This window comes from Oncorhynchus tshawytscha, unplaced genomic scaffold (genome assembly GCF_018296145.1).
Source record: "Oncorhynchus tshawytscha isolate Ot180627B unplaced genomic scaffold, Otsh_v2.0 Un_contig_2917_pilon_pilon, whole genome shotgun sequence".
Classification (NCBI taxonomy): Eukaryota; Metazoa; Chordata; class Actinopteri; order Salmoniformes; family Salmonidae; genus Oncorhynchus; species Oncorhynchus tshawytscha.
Genome location: NW_024609423.1, coordinates 91826 through 110693, shown reverse-complemented (window position 1 = coordinate 110693; position 18868 = coordinate 91826). Strand labels below are relative to the sequence as shown.

General features: G+C 41.3%; 2 protein-coding genes across 2 annotated transcripts in view; both read left to right on the top strand.

The window, feature by feature from the left end:
• Nucleotides 1–6307: 6307 nt before the first annotated feature.
• On the top strand, nt 6308–7598 carry LOC112242357 (zinc finger protein 239-like). The gene has a single exon (XM_024410293.2). It carries the CDS (start codon nt 6308–6310, stop codon nt 7100–7102), a length of 795 nt encoding a protein of 264 aa, XP_024266061.2. The 3' UTR covers nt 7103–7598.
• Nucleotides 7599–12706: 5108 nt separating this feature from the next.
• The window catches only part of LOC112242358 (zinc finger protein 658B-like), a 36330-nt gene continuing 30168 nt past the window's right edge, over nt 12707–18868 (top strand). Inside the window, exons 1-5 of the mRNA XM_042315232.1 lie at nt 12707–13350; nt 13808–13905; nt 14063–14240; nt 16864–17574; nt 18422–18503. Of these exons, the coding sequence (XP_042171166.1) occupies nt 13035–13350; nt 13808–13905; nt 14063–14240; nt 16864–17574; nt 18422–18503 (1385 nt within the window). The 5' untranslated portion in view covers nt 12707–13034. The remainder of the gene's footprint in view (nt 13351–13807; nt 13906–14062; nt 14241–16863; nt 17575–18421; nt 18504–18868) is intronic.

The following is an 18868-nucleotide window of genomic DNA, read 5'->3' as shown; positions in this document are numbered from 1 at the left end:
TATTCATTCCGACGATTCTGTTGACAAACGTTACTTAAACGAAACAAAACCGGAATGAACATACCTGAATTTGTCCAATAGAATCTCTTGTTTGAAACTGTTTGACTAATGGTTACACCCTATATTTCAGCAAGATGCAAGAAAGAGTGTGCAAGGCGGAATGGACATGTTTCTCTCGACCTGTGTGCATATACAGTATATCACAAAAGTGAGAACACCCCTCACATTTTTGTAAATATTTGAGTATATCTTTTCATGTGACAACACTGAAGAAAGGACACTTGGCTAAAATGTAAAGTAATGAGTGTACAGCTTGTATAACAGTGTACATTTGCTGTCCCCTCAAAATAACTCAACACACAGCCATTAATGTCTAAACCGCTGGCAACAAAAGTGAGTACACCCCTAATATTTTACAAAAATTTTAAAAACTTTTGTGATATACTGTATGTTTTAAACTTTCATTCATTGGCTAGGTTGTAGCTACCTCATGATAGGGAACATCTGAGAATCATGTAGTGGTCTAAACCTATCGCTGTTACATTGAACTGGGTGAATGGAATATGAATGACAGTCATCCAACATACTGTAGTAAAAATAAGGCCCATGAAAAACAAAATGGTTCCCTCATCTTAAACGGCACTGACCGCCACTGTTTGGGTGGTGGACCATTCTTGGTACACATGGGAAACTGTTGAGCTGAAAACCCAGCAGCGTTGCAGTTCTTGACACAAACCGGTGCGCCTGGCACCTACTACCATCCCCTGTTCAAAGACACTTAAATATGTTGTCTTCCCCATTCACCCTCTGAGTGGCACACACACATAATCTATGCCTCAATTGTCTCGAGGTGTAAAAATCCTTATTTAACCTGTCTCCTCCCCTTCATCTACACTGATTGAACTGGATTTAACTAGTGACATCATCAAGGGATCATAGCTTTAGCCTGGATTTTCATCTAGTCAGTCTAAGTCATGGAAGGAGCAGTTGTTCTTAATGTTTTGTCTACCCAGTGTAAAGCACTACAGATAATCAAGTGCTATTTGCATGTGATGCATTTGTTCTGTTGTTTACAGGACGATTTGTATCTTATAGAGCGTGGCTTTAAGGGAATAGTATGGTCACATCTAGATAAAAACAAATGTGAAAATGAACAGAGCAAATGTATATTAACACACTACCTATTCATAGACATATTTATTAGTCATCCACATATTCATATTAAGCGTCTACGTCTGTGTACAGGAACGTATTATTTGTAAGACGTAAGAGAAAATATATCATCTTATTGTTTAATTATTATAACGTTCTTTCCAATACAAAAGTGTAGTAACTATTGTTTCCAAACTGCGTTACCCACTCCAGCCAGCAGATGGCGATGAGCGTCTTTCAGGTGATGCTTCTTGCGTGACGTATAATGGACTGGACGGGACGCTTCTTCAGGAACAACACGGCTACTCTTTCAACCACCTCGGTAGCTTGCTAGACAACATAAAACTGAACGATTCACGCTTTAGACCATGTTATTGTACATTAGCGTTGTACGTCAGTGTTTTAAACACTTTTCTGGTGACGTATCAACTGGTTAACTTTAACCTAATTTGCTTATTCATTTTGCAAACGTGTTGAATATAACGTTACTGAGGTTAGCACTAGGCTAGTCGCTAATGCTACCTAGCTAGATAACATCCCTGACCATGAGCTCACTGAACTACTCCTCCCCTGGTAAAGAAGAGGAGAAAGAATCTTTCAGAATGAAAAAGGAGGAAGAGGAGGCTGTTATAGTGAAAGAAGAGAAAGAACCTTTTAGAGAGGAAGAGGATGCTATCTTAATAAACGTGAAGGAGGAAGACGTTTTGGGAGTGAAAGAGGAGGAGACAGAATATCAGATTAACACCAGTGAGTACTGTCTTAAACAGGGGCACAAACTATGCAGTTATTGAACTAATGTGGGGTTTTAAAGGGGCATTCTACTGAAGTTCTACACTTGAATATGTTGTTCAGTACTGTATAAATTGTTAAAGGGTCAATCTGCCATTGGTTCATATATTATTGGGTCTTTTAAATTAGATGTATTGAATTCTCCATGTGGTCGACATTAAAGTTCCCTCATCTTTTATTTTATTTGACCTTTATTTAACTAGGCAAGTCAGTTAAGAACTAATTCTTATTTTCAATGACGTCCTAGAAACAGTGGGTTAATTGCCTTGTTCAGGGGCAAAATGACAGATTTTTTTACCTTGTTCGGGGATTCGATCTTGCAACCCGTTAATCTTGCCACTAGGCTACCTGCTGCCAACAGGCTTTTAAAATTCAATATTGGTGTGTAATTTCTACTTAAAATATTTAAAAAAAAACATAAAAGTCACCCATTTCGTGGGACGACTCTTTTACATTTTAGAGTCTATTTTAGATCTGAATGTCTATGATTGCAATAGATGGTCATAAGTTTACCATCTGTTTGATGTTGTCATTCACACAGGAGAGAGACATGACAATTGTGGATCCTCTGGGGAGCCTCAGCAACATCCTGATGCTGACGAGGCAGAGAAGAGTCTCTCCAGATCAGAACACCAGATGGTACAGTTTGGTCTGGTCTAGCATACAGCTTGCTCTATCGGGGTCTGGGCTGGGTTTCTGTAAAGCATTTTATGACAACAGTGACATCAGCATCCATAATGATATATCTCTATGTCCCCTCTTTATGGTTACCAGGACAACGCTAGCCCTTCCTCCCTCCCGGAGTCCCCGTGTCGTTCCTCTCCCGGTAGCACCTTACTGCTGGGTATGAAGAGGTTGTCTGTGCTGCTGGTGGACTGCAGGAAAACAACGGGCTGAGTGGAACTGTGAGAGGAGGAGAAGAGAAGAAAGGATCAGATTTGACTCACCAAAGTAAGTGCTGTAGTTTAGTTTGAACAAATACAATAGATCTGCCCACTGGTATCTGTTACCAGGACAAACTGCAGAGTTCTGTTAGTTGACAGGAAGATAGACTGGTGGATATGGATGTTATGAATATCATAACACTGAAAAAGGATTCTGCCAATGAAAAGAGAGGAACCAATAAACCATATAAAACCTTGATGAAAGTTGACTTTGGAGAGAAAGTTTCAAGATGATCCATTGTAAGCTGCTTGTTTTACAAAAACTTTTCCTTAAAACATTATGGATGTTACATTGCCTGTCCCAGTCAACCCCCCCGTTCTTTACAAGACTGTAGAACAGGCAAACAAACTCCAGACACTTCAATGTGGTCTGTATTGCTTCATTAACATCTGATCTACAGAACTTGTTAAAAATGACTCAAATATATTAAATAAAACAAGCTCCGTAAGCCTTTTCTAAAAGCTATGCAATATGATTGAATGAAAAGCTTTTCTTGTGAGACTTGGCCTCCATCTCTGTAATGGACGAAATTAATTTAATTTCCTACTCTAACAGGTCAAATAAAGCCTGAACTCCAACATATAGACCTTAAAGAACATGGTTTCATTTGGAAATGACTCACTTTATTGATTTAATATGTAACCGACGCCAGTGTGCTGCTACCAGTTTAGTTTCTTCCACTGTCCCCATACTGGGCTCAAACTAGTGATCCTCTGCTTCTCATCACATGTGACCACTCTCCTTGACAATGAACCGATGGAGCTATAGAAAAGGTACCAGTTGGTACTTGCTCCATCTGTGACGTTTCAAGGTAGCTGTGGAGTGAGTTTACGGCACGTTTTCACCTCCGTTACACATGTTCAGGTTGACTTTCCCACAGAATCGACCATATACACTACCAGTCAAAAGTTAGGACACACAACTACTCATTCAAGGTTTTTCTTTATTTTTACTATTTTCTACATTGTAGAATAATGGTGAAGACATCAAAACTATGATACATGGATATCACACATGGAATCATATAGTAGCCAAAAAAGTGTTAAACAAATTATTCAAAGTAGCCACCCTTTGCCTTGCACAGTCTTGGCATTCTCTCAACCAGCTTCATGGGGAAGTCACCTGGAATGCCTTTCAATTAACATATGTGCCCTGTTAAAAGTTGATATAAGTTGGTATACTGAAGATAGCCCTATGTGGTAAAAGACCAAGTACATATAATGGAGAGAACAGCTCAAATAAGCAAAGAGAAATGACAGTCCATCATTACTTTAAGACACGAAGGTCAGTCAATTCGGAAAATGTTAAGAACTTTTAGTTTCTTCAAGTGCCGTCGCCAAAACCATCAAGAGCTGTGATGAAACTGGCTCTCATGAGAACCGCCACGGGAAAGGAAGACCCAGAGTTACCTCTGCTGCAGAGGATACGTTCATTAGAGTTAACTATCTCTCATGAGGACCGCCACGGGAAAGGAAGACCCAGAGTTACCTCTGCTGCAGAGGATACGTTCATTAGAGTTAACTATCTCTCATGAGGACCGCCACGGGAAAGGAAGACCCAGAGTTACCTCTGCTGCAGAGGATACGTTCATTAGAGTTACCAGCCTCAGAAATTGCAGCCCAAATAAATGCTTCACAGACACATCTCAACATCAACTGTTCAGAGGAGACTTGCGTGAATTGCTGTAAAGAAACCACTACTAAAGGACACCAATAATAATAAGAAGAGACTTGCTTGGGCCAAGAAACACGAGCAATGGACATTAGACTGGTGGAAATCAGTCCTTTTGGTCTGATGAATCCAAATGTGACATTTTTGGTTCCGATCCCCGTGTCTTTGTGAGACGCAGAATAGGTGAATTAGAGGATCTCCGCATGTGTGGTTCCCACCGTGAATCGTGGAGGAGGAGGTGTGATGGTGTGAGGGTGCTTTGCTGGTGACACTGTCAGTGATTTATTTAGAATTCAAGGCACACTTTACCAGGTTGGCTACCACAGCATTCTGCAGCGAGACGCCATCCCATCTGGTTTGGGCTTAGTGGGACTATCATTTGTTTTTCAACAGGACAATGACCCAAAACACACCTCCAGGCTGTGTAAGAGCTATTTGACCAAGGAGAGTAATTGAATGCTGCATCAGATGACCTGGCCTCCACAATCACTCGACCTCAACCCATTTGAGATAGAAAGAAGAAAGCAACCAAAGAAAGCAACCAATAAGTGCTCAGAATATGTTGGAACTCCTTCAGGACTGTTGAAAAAAGCATTTCAGGTGAAGCTGGTTGACAGAATGCCAAGAGCGTACAAAGCTGTCATCAAGGCAAAGGGGGGCTACATTGAAGAAGCTCAAATATATAATATATTTGGATTTTTGGATTCTTCACTATTATTCTACAATGTGGAAAATAGCAAAAATAAAGAAAAACCCTTGAATGAGTAGGTGTGTCCAAACTTTTGACTGAACAGAAATATAAATGCAGCCTCCCGAGTGGCGCAGCGTTCTAAGGCACTGCATCGCAGTGCTAGCTGTGTTACTACCGATTCTGGTTCAATACCCAGCTGTGTCGTAGCCGGCCACGACCGGGAGAGCCATGAGGCGACGCACAATTGTCCCAGCGTCATCCGGGCTGGGGGAGGTTTTGGCCGGTCGGTCCTTGTCCCATCGCGCTATAGTGACTCCTGTGGTGGGCCGGACGCATGCGCGCTGACACGGTTGCCAGGTGTACAGTGTTTCCTCCGACACCTTGGTGCGGCTGGCTTCCGGGTTGGCTCTTGACGTTCGCCTCTCCCGAATCCGTACGGGAGTTGCAGCGATGAGACAAGACTGTAACCACCAATTGACAACAATTGGGGAGAAAAGGGGGGTAAAAAATATTAATATTTTTCTTTTATATACATCAAATATTTCATTATTTTTACCCAAAATATCATGACATTAGTGATTATTCAAAATGTTAAACATTTGTGAACAGCGTGTCAAACCCTTGAGACAACAGGGAGATGTTACTGAGGTGCTTTGTGTCTGTCTCCAATGTAAAAAACAAGTGTTTGACTTCCACACAAAATGACTTCTTTACTTATTTTAGGTTTAAGGAAGTGTGTAGGTCACATTCTGTATCATACAGCTATGAAAGTTATATATTTAGAACCACCTGCTTGATAGGAATCCGGCTATGTCTGTGTCTTGAGTGTGATAGAACTGTGTTTTGTGTTATGACTACTAAAACTGAATGAGTAATGTAACTATATTACCAGGAAGCTCTTCAACATGATTTGTTTTAAAATCACACAAAGATTGTTTTAAATTATGAAATGTTTGAAAACTGGCCTCAGGTTATTGAGGGATCTGATTTGGATTAAACCTCATAGCAAGGCAGTTTTATCATGTGGAGATTTCATTCTGGTCTCTCTTTAAATAAACAATGTCTTTGGCAGGAGGAAAACCAAACTCGGAGGAACCAGAGACGTCCAAACCAGCAAGACGACACCTCTGCTCTCAGTGTGGAAAGAGTTTTATCAAGTTAGGAAGCCTGAAAGCTCATGAGCGAATACACACAGGGGAGAAGCCTTACCATTGCTCCCATTGTGGAAAGAGTTTTAGCCAGTTAGGAAGCCTGAAAGCTCACAGCCGAATACACACCGGGGAGAAGCCTTACCACTGCTCACATTGTGGAAAGAGTTTTAACCGCTTAGGAAGCCTAATTGCTCATAGGCGAATACACACAGGGGAGAAGCCATACCATTGCGAACAGTGTGGAAAGAGTTTTAACAAGTTAGATAACATGAAATCTCATGAACAAATACACACAGGGGATAAGCCTTACCACTGCTCTCAGTGTGGAACTAAGTTTACCAAGTTAGGAAGCCTGAAAAGACATGAGAGGACACACACCAAAGCAAAGCCTTTCCATTGCGCCTTGTGTGGAACGAGTTTTAACCATTTAGGAAACCTGAAAAGACATGACAGAATACACACAGGTGAGAAGCCTTTCCATTGCGCACAGTGTGGAAAGAGTTTTAGCTTGTTAGGAAACCTACAATCTCATGAGCGAATTCACACAGGGGAGAAGCCATACCATTGCACCCATTGTGGAAAGAGTTTTAACCAGTTAGGAAACATGAAATATCATGAGCGAAATACACACAGGGGAGAAGCCATACCATCGTGCTCAGTGTGGAAAGAGTTTTACGGAGTTAGGAAAGCTGAAAGCTCATGAGCGAATACACACCTTACAAATGTCACTTAAAAGGCATGTGAGAATCCACAGAAAAATATCTTCTCCTAGTGTGTAAACTGATATTTCACATCACCTTTAAGTTCATCAGAGAACATACACAGTGCTCCCATTGTCTTCTATTGTTGACTGAGAATGTGTTTACTTGTTTATACCATATAAAATGAAATTCAATTGTAAAAAATATACTCTAAAATATATTTGTATGTCTTTGTTAGAAAATATTAATTGAATATGGAGTATGTCAGTTTGAATACAGAGTAAATCAGATTCCATGTGTCCAATGGTCCTTTTTTAAACTCCATGTGTGTGTTTATCTGGGTGTGTCATTCCTCCAGCACTACAGATAATCAAGTGATATTTGGATGTGATGCATTTGCTCCATTGTTCACATTTGCATCGTTTGCCCACTGATGATTTAATGACATGAAAATGTACACTGACTCGCCCACGGATTAAATAAAGAATCTTGGTTTGACTTGGACCCCAGCAGATCCTTATTTTATAATATCCACCACAACTCTCCCACAGATTGCTGTTTATCATTGTCTCAATGAAGAGTTCTTTGTTTTACTTTCCTGGGGTCATTTACAAGCCTCCCACTGGTTGAATTAACTTTGTTTCCACATTTCAACAAAATAATTCCATGTGATGTTTGATCAATGTGGAAAACTGATTGGATTTGTGAAAAGACATCAACATCAGGTATTTATATTTATTTTTCACCCAACTTGCAACCCAAATCCAATGACAGGTGACATTTTGTGTAGATTTCATGTTGAATTCACTTTAGTTGAGGACTCAAAGAAATGTAAATAGAAACTAGACGTTCAATTGACTTCTTTGCCCAGTGAGCTGGTTTGAATATACGGCAGGTGTTGTATCAATATCCACCTTAGTTGCTAAGTTTCCACGCAATTTGCAACAGATTTTCATGTGAATATTCTCCAATCTGCTTCAAACAATATATGCATGTTTCCATCAGACTTATTGTGGATAAAATGCTGAGCGTGATGACGTAGTGCACAACAAAATAACGTCTGTTGTTAAATTCACCTATGCATTAAACAATATACGCATTCACCGGAAATGTTTGCATCAAACAGATTTATTGCGGATAAAAGTATTTGCGTGATGACGTAGTGCACGGAAAAAAATGTTTTCCTGTTGAATTCCCATGTTCTGAATGAAAAATGCAAGTTAAATGGGTTTCCATCGCATTTTCAACTCTACTGATGGTTTTGAAAAACCATTGAGTTATATAACAAACGTGCTCTTGGCATGTAGCCAGCAGCTCACAGATACAGTGTTGGTAGGCTACCTACATGATGAGATTATTATGGATAAGAGAGATATTATTTTATTTGTCAAATGGCAGCCAAGCATCGATCATCACGTCACCAGAATAAGACCATCAAAATGTATTGGAAAGGAGCATCAAGCTCATCACCTCCACTTTCACCACCCGTGAAGTTCATAATTTATTTCATCTGTAACCTAATAAACTGCATGGTTTCCCAAGTCACAGTGGGAGGACCAATGAACATTTCATCACGTGACTCCAAGTTAACTTTGATATGATGGTTATTATATAAATATTTGCGCATAAAGGAGTTTCCACTGCCATTTCTCACTTATTCATTTTTACTGACACAAAAAGACCCACCATGTTAAACAAACCAACAAATCTTCTGGAGGCATTTAGAAAAGTGTACAGGCATATCCTGTTTCCATCATTACTTTTGAAATGGTTGGATCAATATCCACCTTCATGATATGGATGAAGCCTGATTTGGAATGTCTGAGTAGTTCTATATGATGTCATAATTCACCCCTCTGATAATCAAGTGATATTTGGAATGTCTGAGTAGTTCTATATGATGTCATAATACACCCCTCTGATAATCAAGTGATATTTGGAATGTCTGAGTAGTTCTCTCTGATGTCATAATAGACCCCTCTGATAGTGATACATTTGCTCCATTGTTTCCATGTCAATTGGTTTCCCACTCGGATGGTTTATATCTGACAGAGGGGCTTTAAATGAATAGTATGGTGACATCTTAGTGGGGCTTGAAATAAATAGGATTGTTAATCATAAACTCCTATAGCAACAATACACTGCAGCTTTGACATCAAGAAGAGAACGGGCTGATGGATGGTGGTGCTACTCTATAGGTAAGGCTGTCCAATATGAATGTTCAATACACACAATAGGTTGACTGTTGACCAATATGAATGTTCAATACACACAGTAGGACTGTTGACCAATATGAATGTTCATAATGAGGGAGAAATAAAGGTGGGCTCTCCTGTCAACATGGGACTCCTGCTGCAGGGCCAGTAACTGAAAGGTCTCTGGTTTGAATCCCAGAGACGACTTGGTGTTACATTCCCCAGTTTCTGTGTGTTATGGGTTTGTATTTCAGGAAATGGCTTCCTGGATTCTTCTAAGCAGCTGATTGGTCGGCCCCATTGATGATTGGCGTCAGAAACAGCTGTCTACAATTACCGATTCCTTCTGAAGCTAGAAAAGCAAGTGTTCCTTTGTTTGGAGAGAGCTGATTGATATGTCTTGTGTTGGTTGTTGCTGATTGATATGTCTTGTGTTGGTTGTTGCTGATTGATATGTCTTGTGTTGGTTGTTGCTCATTGATATGTCTTGTGTTGGTTGTTGCTCAGAGGTTTTTGTTAAGTATTTTGTAGCTGCTGATCTAAAGTATATGTGTACCAATAGGGCACAGTGTTTTTGATTCTTGAAATTGTTTACTTACGTTTGTATTATTCTGTTTAATTTGTTCCCAGGGGGGAAGGGGAAGGCACCTAAGGAGTGCTTAGGCAAGAGGCCTATGAGCATACATAACCCGTAGTATTTACTGTCTATGCACACTAGGTAAGACCTGGGTGGACCACCCCCCCCTGTATTTTGGTTAGCGCACCAGGTGGTGCTAAGTTAGGTAAGTAGTGGGTAGGCAGGTAAGGTAGGAGAGGGGCTTTGACATTTACTTTCTTTGATTCAGTTCAGCCCCTTTTCCCCAAAATGACCGTGTGAAGGAAGCAATAAATGATCTGCCTTTGTCATCCTTACTCACATCTACAATCCCATAGCTTTTTCACTCCACGGGGAGTTGCGTTGTAGCAGGGTGTTGCGTTCCCTCTTCCAAGAGACGTAACACTAGGTGAAAAATCTGTCCATGGTATGAGCCTCATGTTGACAGGAGAGCCCACCTGCACTCAGCTGGCCAGGTGTCTTAACAGTAACAGGATGTGCCTGTCCAACACTCTTCCCCACATCAAGGATGGTGTCACATGGTCACGCAGCTCTCTTCATTGAGGAGACACACTAGAAGCATCAGTAAGTCATCACAAATGACTATTTCTAAACAAAGATAATAGACAAGTGGAAAGGGACAGGTTTCTTATTGGTTACACATTACTGCACATAGTAACATTAACTTTGTGCTGTTGATGTATTGCTGTCACACCCTGATCTGTTTCACCTGTCTTTGTGGTTGTCTCCACCCCTCTCCAGGTGTTGCCCATTGTCCCTGTGTATTCATACCTGTGTTCTCTGTCTTTGTGGTTGTCTCCACCCCCACCCATCTGGATTACTGACCTCTGCCTGAGCCTGGCTGCCGTTCTGCACCTTTGCCCCACCTATCTGGATTGCTGACCTCTGCCTGACCCTCGACCTGTCCTTTTACCTGCCCATTTTCGAGTAATAAAGGTAATTTCGACATTGTCTGCACCTGGGTCACTGTCTGCACCTGGGTCACTGTCTGCACCTGGGTCTTACCTTTGATAATTTCAGAGAGGCTGAAACTCTGCTCCTAACAAGGAGATGAAGTACAGCTTCTGCAACTCTTCAGAACTTGTCTGATGTGCAGCGAAGAACCTCCAGGGACGGTGATGAAGGCTGTAGGAATGAAGATCAGACAGTGAAGAGACTCCAGGGACGGAGATGAAGGCTGTAGGAATGAAGATCAGACAGTGAAGAGACTTCAGGGACGGAGATGAAGGCTGTAGGAATGAAGATCAGACAGTTTATCTGCGTCATTCCTTGATCATTCCTTGTGGTCCTGTAGCTCGGTTGGTAGAGTATGGTGCTTGTAAAACCAGGGTAGTGGGTTTGATTCCTGGGACCACCCATATGTAAAGTGTTTGCACACATGACTGCAAATCCCTTTGGATAAAAGTGTCTGCTAAATGGCAGATATATACACTGATTATACCAAACATTTGGAACACCTTCCTAATATGGAGTTGGACCCTCCCCTTTTCCCCTCAGAACAGCCTCAATTCGTCGGGGCATGGACTCTACAAGGTGTCGAAAGCTTTCCACAGGATGCTGGCCCATTGTCTTCAATGCTTCCCAATGATAAATGATGACGATAAAACTATAGTAAAGATAATCACGTCACCAAATAATAATTAAAATGTGAGTATCATGTAGTGGTCTAAACCTATTGCTGTTATATTATATATGAATGACAGTCATCCAATATGGTGTAGTAAGGAATGAGGAACTGAGCAACTGTTATAACTAGGCTGCGATACCAGAACAGTAAGAATCTATACATCGACGGAGGGAGGACTCCAAGAAGCGCCAAGAGGCGGGGACCCGCCTGAGCGTCTGCAATAGGCTGAGCAAATTTAAACCACGCCCAACCTCTACTGTGATAGGCCAACAGACGGGTTGGAACTATGTCCATCACAGTATAAGAATACTGTTTACATACATCTTGTCAGTTCTCTGTTCTGCCCTGCGTGGTATTACAGAGAGCCCGTATATACAAAAGTTGCATTTGCCATTTATTACTTTGCTAATAAAAAATACATAGTATACAATCGGTGACTCATGAAAAACAAAATTATCCTCCCTCATCTTAAATGGCACTGACCACCACTGTTTGGGTGGTGGACCATTCTTGGTACACATGGGAAACTTGAGCTGAAAAACCGCAGCGTTGCAGTTCTTGACACAAACTGGTGCGCCTGGCACCTATTACCATACCCCGTTCAAAGTAACTTAAATATTTTGTCTTCCCCATTTACCCTCTGAATGGCACACATGCACAGTCCATGTCTCATGTCTCAAGGCTTAAAATTCCTTATTTAACCTAACTCCCCCCTTCATCTACACTGATTGAAGTGGATTTAACTAGTGACATCAATAAGGGATCATAGCTTTAGCCTGGATTCACCTGGTCAGTCTATGTCATGGAAGGAGCAGGTGTTCTTAATGTTTTGTCTACCCAGTGTACAGCACTACAGATAATCAAGTGCTATTTGCATGTGATGCATTGTTCTGTTGTTTACAGGACGATTTGTATCGTATAGAGCGTGGCTTTAAGGGAATAGTATGGTCACATCTATATTAAACCTTATGTAAAAAATGTTTATTAACACACTACCTATTCATAGATGTATTTATTCATCATCCACATATTCATATTAAGATCTACCTCTGTGTACAGGACGGTATTATTTGTAAGAGAAAATATATCAGCTTATTGTTAAATTATTATGACATTCTTTCCAATACAAAAGTGTAGTAACTATTTTCCAAACTGCGTTACCCACTCCAGCCAGCAGATGGCGATGGGCGTCTTTCAGGTGATGCTTCATGCGTGACGTATAATGGACTGGACGGGACGCTTCTTCAGGAACAACAACACGGCTACTCTTTCAACCACCTCGGTAGCTTGCTAGCCAACATGAAAATAATAGATTGACGCTTTACACCGTGTTTGTGTACATTAGCTAATCTCAGTGTTTTAAACACATTTCTGTTGACTTATCAACTGATGACCTTTAACCTAATGTGCTTGTTCAATTTGCAAACGTGTTAAAGATTGATACTGAGGTTAGCACTAGGCTAGTCGCTAATGCTAACTAGCTAACATCCCTGACCATGAGCTCACTGAACTACTCCTCCCCTGCTAAAGAAGAGGTGGTCTGCTGGACGGAGAAAGAAGCTCTGGGACTGAACATTGTCGTGGAAGAGGAGGCTGTTACAGTGAAAGAAGAGGAGGCTGTTACAGTGAAAGAAGAGGAGGCTGTTGTAGTGAAAGAAGAGGAGGCTGTTGTAGTGAAAGAAGAGGAGGCTGTTATAGTGAAAGAAGAGGAGGCTGTTCCAGTGAAAGAAGAGATAGCATCCTCTTCCTCTCTAAAAGGTTCTGTCTCAATAAAGGTGAAAGAGGAGGATACAGAATATCAGATTAATACCAGTGAGTACTGTCTTAAACAGGGGCACGAACTATGCCGTTGTTTAACTAATGTGGGGTTTTTAAGGGGCATTCTACTGAAGTTCTACACTTGAATAAGTTTTGTACTCTATAAATTGTTAAATGTTCAATCTGCAGTTGGTACATATATTTTGGGGACTTTTAAATTAGATTTATTGAATTATCCATGTGGTCTACATTAAAGTTCCCCATCTAATATAAGTCTTTTAAAAATGCAATATTGGCACATATTTTCTACTTAAAATATCAAAGGGATGCAAAAGCCAACCATTTTGTGGAACGACCCTTTTATATTTGCATCACAAACAATATTTTACAAAATCATGATGAAAGTGGCCATTTTAGGCCCTTTTAGAAGTATTCATGCCTTTGGTAAGACTCTGTGATTGTAATAGTAGATCATATGTTTACCATCTGTTTGATGTTCTCGTTCACACAGGAGAGAGACATGACTATGGTGGATCCTCTGGGGAGCCTCAACAACATCCTGATGCTGACGAGGCAGGGAAGAGTCTCTCCAGATCAGAACACCAGATGGTACAGCTTGGTCTGGTCTAGCATACAGCTTGGTCTGGTCTAGCATACAGCTTGCTCTATCTGGGTCTGGGCTGGGTTTCTGTAAAGCACTTCATGACAACAGTGGTATCAGCATCCATAATGATATGTGTCTGTGTCCCCTCTTTATGGTTGCCAGGACAACGCTAGCCCTTCCTCCCTCCTGGAGTCTCCTTGTTGTGCCTCTCCCGGTGGCACCTTACTGCTGGGTATGAAGAGGTTGTCTGTGCTGCTGGTGGACTGCAGGAAAACAACGGGGCTGAGTGGAACTGTGAGAGAAGGAGAAGATAAGAAAGGATCAGATTTAGCTCATCAAAGTAAGTGCTGTAGTTTAGTTTGAACAAATGAAATAGATCTGCCCACTGGTATCTGTTACCAGGACAACCAGTGGAGTTCTGTTAGTTGACAGGAAGATAGACTGGTGGATATGGATGTTATGAATATCATAACACTGAAAAAGGATTCTGCCAATGAAAAGAGAGAAACCAATAGACCATATAAAACCTTGATGAAAGGTAGCTTTAGAGAGAGAGTTTCAAGATGATCCAATGTAAGGTTCATGTTTTCCTAAAAACATAGATGTTACATTGCCTGTCCCAGTCAACCCCCCTATCTTTACAATACTCTAGAACTAAACTCCAGACACTTCAATGTGGTCTGTATTGCTTCATTAACATCTGATCTACAGATCTGATCTACAGCTCGTTAAAAATGGCAAATGTATATTTTCATCTAGAAGAAAAAGACACGCAAACCTATTTTGGTCGAGGTGCTGAGTAGAAGACTTGAAAATAAAGGAGAACCGCACATTCTAGGAGCTCAGATCACATTCTAGGAGATCAGATCACATTCTAGGAGCTCAGATCACATTCTAGGAGCTCAGATCACATTCTAGGAGCTCAGATCACATTCTAGGAGCTCAGATCACATTCTAGGAGATCAGATCACATTCTAGGAGATCGGATCACATTCTAGGAGCTCAGATCACATTCTAGGAGCTCAGATCACATTCTAGGAGCTTAGATCACAGGATCACATTCTAGGAGCTCAGATCACATTCTAGGAGCTCAGATCATTCTAGGAGATCGGATCACATTCTAGGAGATCGGATCACATTCTAGGAGATCGGATCACATTCTAGGAGCTTAGATCACAATTCTAGGAGCTTAGATCACATTCTAGGAGCTCAGATCACATTCTAGGAGCTCAGATCACATTCTAGGAGATCAGATCACATTCTAGGAGCTCAGATCACATTCTAGGAGCTCAGATGCAAAAATATCCAACGTTTTGACAGCCAAGCTGTCTTCATCAAGGTATATGTATTTTAAAACAAGTTCTGTAAGCCTTTTCTAAAAGCTATGAAATTTGATTGAATGAAAAGCATTATTTTTTGGGGGGGGGGACTCCAACATATAGACCTTAACAGAACATGTCTTAATTTTGAAATTACTAACTTCATTGATGTCATGTGTAACTGACGCCCGTGTGCTGCTAACAGTTTAGTTTCCTCCATTGTTCCTGTTCCCATACTGGACTCAAACTAGTGATCCTCTACTTCTCAACACACAAAAAAAAGTTTAAATACAAATAAAAAAATACCTTCATGAGGTTCTATAGTAGCAAGGATAAAGGCATCTCTGTTCAAGAGATCTGTAATGATGCATGTTGTGGTGATGAACCTTCATGAGGTTCTACTGACTGGACATCACTACACATACGTTGAGTAGAGTGGGGACCTCTGAGGGATGATCCTGTCTAGACTTGGCATCGGAGAATATATGAGCTCTATGGTAGTTGACTCTATCCCGAAAGTGAAAGACTAACGAGTCATTGAAAGAGAACTTAAAATAGATTCTATGATTTTCACCAGGTTACCTTTCACACATGGAAGACGGGAGCGGCTATGTCCCTTATATGGAAGTGGCATGGTCTGCTATTGGCCGTTGCTCGATTGACGTTGTTTGACTGGATCTCCCTAGACTCCGCCCCTAACCAAATCAAATTCAAATCAAATTTATTTATATAGCCCTTCGTACATCAGCTGATATCGCAAAGTGCTGTACAGAAACCCAGCCTAAAACCCCAAACAGCAAGCAATGCAGGTGTAGAAGCACGGTGGCTAGGAAAAACTCCCTAGAAAGGCCAAAACCTAGGAAGAAACCTAGAGAGGAACCAGGCTATGTGCGGTGGCCAGTCCTCTTCTGGCTGTGCCGGGTGGAGATTATAACAGAACATGGCCAAGATGTTCAAATGTTCATAAATGACCAGCATGTTCGAATAATAAGAAGGCAGAACAGTTGAAACTGGAGCAGCAGCACGGCCAGGTGGACTGGGGACAGCAAGGAGTCATCATGTCAGGTAATCCTGGGGCATGGTCCTAGGGCTCAGGTCCTCCGAGAGAGAGAAAGAAAGAGAGAAGGAGAGAATTAGAGAACGCACACTTAGATTCACACAGGACACCGAATAGGACAGTAGAAGTACTCCAGATATAACAAACTGACCCTAGCCCCCCGACAAATAAACTACTGCAGCATAAATACTGGAGGCTGAGACAGGAGGGGTCAGGAGACACTGTGGACCCATCCGAGGACACCCCCGGACAGGGCCAAACAGGAAGGATATAACCCCACCCACTTTGCCAAAGCACAGTCCCCACACCACTAACGAGGCTTATAATATCATAGAACAGGGGTTATGTTAGGTAACCTTAAATTACATGGCCTACTTTGCTAATTTCTCTGTATAAAATGGCCCATAACTTTAACACTGGCAGAGATCCTGGAACTGATATACCCTTAAAGTATATTATGTTCAACTATTTAAAAATAATGCAAACATTTGTTTTCAATATTCATGTTTATATTTTTCAATATTCATGTAGTAAAAAAACCCGAAGGTTTTGGACTTCCACACAATAATTAACACTGTCTTTGGCAGGAGGAAAACCAAACTTGGAGGAACCAAAGACGTCCAAACCAGCAAGACGACACCTCTGCTCCCAGATTGGAAAGAGTTTTACCAAGTTAGAAAGCCTGAAAAGACATAAGCGGACACACACAGGAGCGAAGCCACACCATTGCTCCCAGTGTGGAAAGAGTTTCAAATTGCTACGAACCCTTAAAGGTCATGAGCGAATACATACAGGGGAGAAGCCATACCACTGCACCCAGTGTGCAAAGCGTTTTACCCATTTAGGAAGCCTGAAAGCTCATGAGCGAATACACACAGGGGAGAAGCCTTACCGCTGCTCCCAGTGTGGAAAGAGTTTTACTCAGTTAGGAAACCTGAAAGCTCATGAGCGAGTACACACAGGTGAGAAACCTTACAAATGCTTAGATTGTGGGAAGATATATTACTCATCACAGTCACTTAAAAGTCACGAGAGAGTCCACACAGGGGAGAAGCCTTACCACTGCTCCCAGTGCACAAAGCATTTTACCCATTTACGATGCCTGAAAGTTCATGAGCGAATACACACAGGAGAGAAGCCTTACTGCTGCTCCCAGTGTGGAAAGCGTTTTACCCAGTTAGGAAACCTGAAAGCTCATGAGCGAATACACACCGGGGAGAAGCCCTACCACTGCTCCCACTGTGGAAAGAGATTTAACCATTCAGGAAAGCTGAAAGAACACATGAAACTGCACACAGGTGAGAAGCCTTACAAATGCAAGTCCAATATGAATGTTCAATACACACAATAGGTTGATTGCTAGCCAGTTAGCTAGCTGCTACATCTTTGTCCGCACAGCAGCTAGCTATCAACAAAGTCAAAATGGACTCCAGGCCTGGTGGTGGCAGCAGTGCATTACAACCACTGTTTACCGGATTAACCACATTTCCATCCAAAGTTTTTATTTGAGTCAAGTCATACCTTATACAAAAACTCAAGACAGATGTGATGGAAACAGGTTTTCAGAAGACTGAGGTGGGTTTCCCTCTAACTTTTTACCTGGGCTTTGCTCCTTTCATATTTATTTTGATCCTGACAAACCCCAATCCCTGCCAGTGACAAGGATACTCATAACAGGATGCTGCCACCACAATACTTATTGTGTGGTTAATATGTGGTATATCTCCAGGTCATCAGACTTAAATAGTCCCCTCTAGCCGGCCTCTGCCCAGTACCCTGCCCTGAACTTTAGTCACTGTTACTAGCCGTCTACCACCCAGTACTCCACCCTGTATTCTAGTCAAGGCTCATCCTATATAACTACTGCTGTTCACACCTTTCCTATTAAAATACGGTCCATAATGTTTATACACACCATCATATACATTGTAAACAAACTGTATATTTATATTCCATACTCTGACATTGCTCGGTCTACTATTTCTCAATATTTCTTCATCCATTTCTTAAAAGAAATTGTGGGGATTTGCATGTGTTGTTTTGTTAGATATTACTGCACTGTTTCGCTACACCTGCGATAACATCAGAGAAATGTGTGTATGAGACCAATAACATTTAATTTCATTTGATTTGATCTGTGGTCAGAGGTGTGCAGACAACAGATGGTGTTTATGGTGGAGAGGACTGTGGACTCAGTGGAGGACATCCCAGCCACTTGGCAGTGTTGACACTGCTACTTCCTATCTGACTGGTAATAGGACTTCACTGCTACTTCCTATCTGACTGGTAATAGGACTTCACTGCTATTTCATAGTTTTGATGTCTTCATCTATTATGCTATAATGTAGAAAATAGTAAAAAATAAAGAAAAACCCTTCAATGAGCAGGTGTGTCCACCGTTTGACTGGTACTGTAAACTTATGCTACTGTCACATAACATAATACCATGTCAGAGTCACATAACATAATACCATGTCAGAGTCACATAACACCATGTCAGAGTCACATAACATAATACCATGTCAGAGTCACATAACATAATACAATGTCAGAGTCACATAACATAACACAATGTCAGAGTCACATAACATA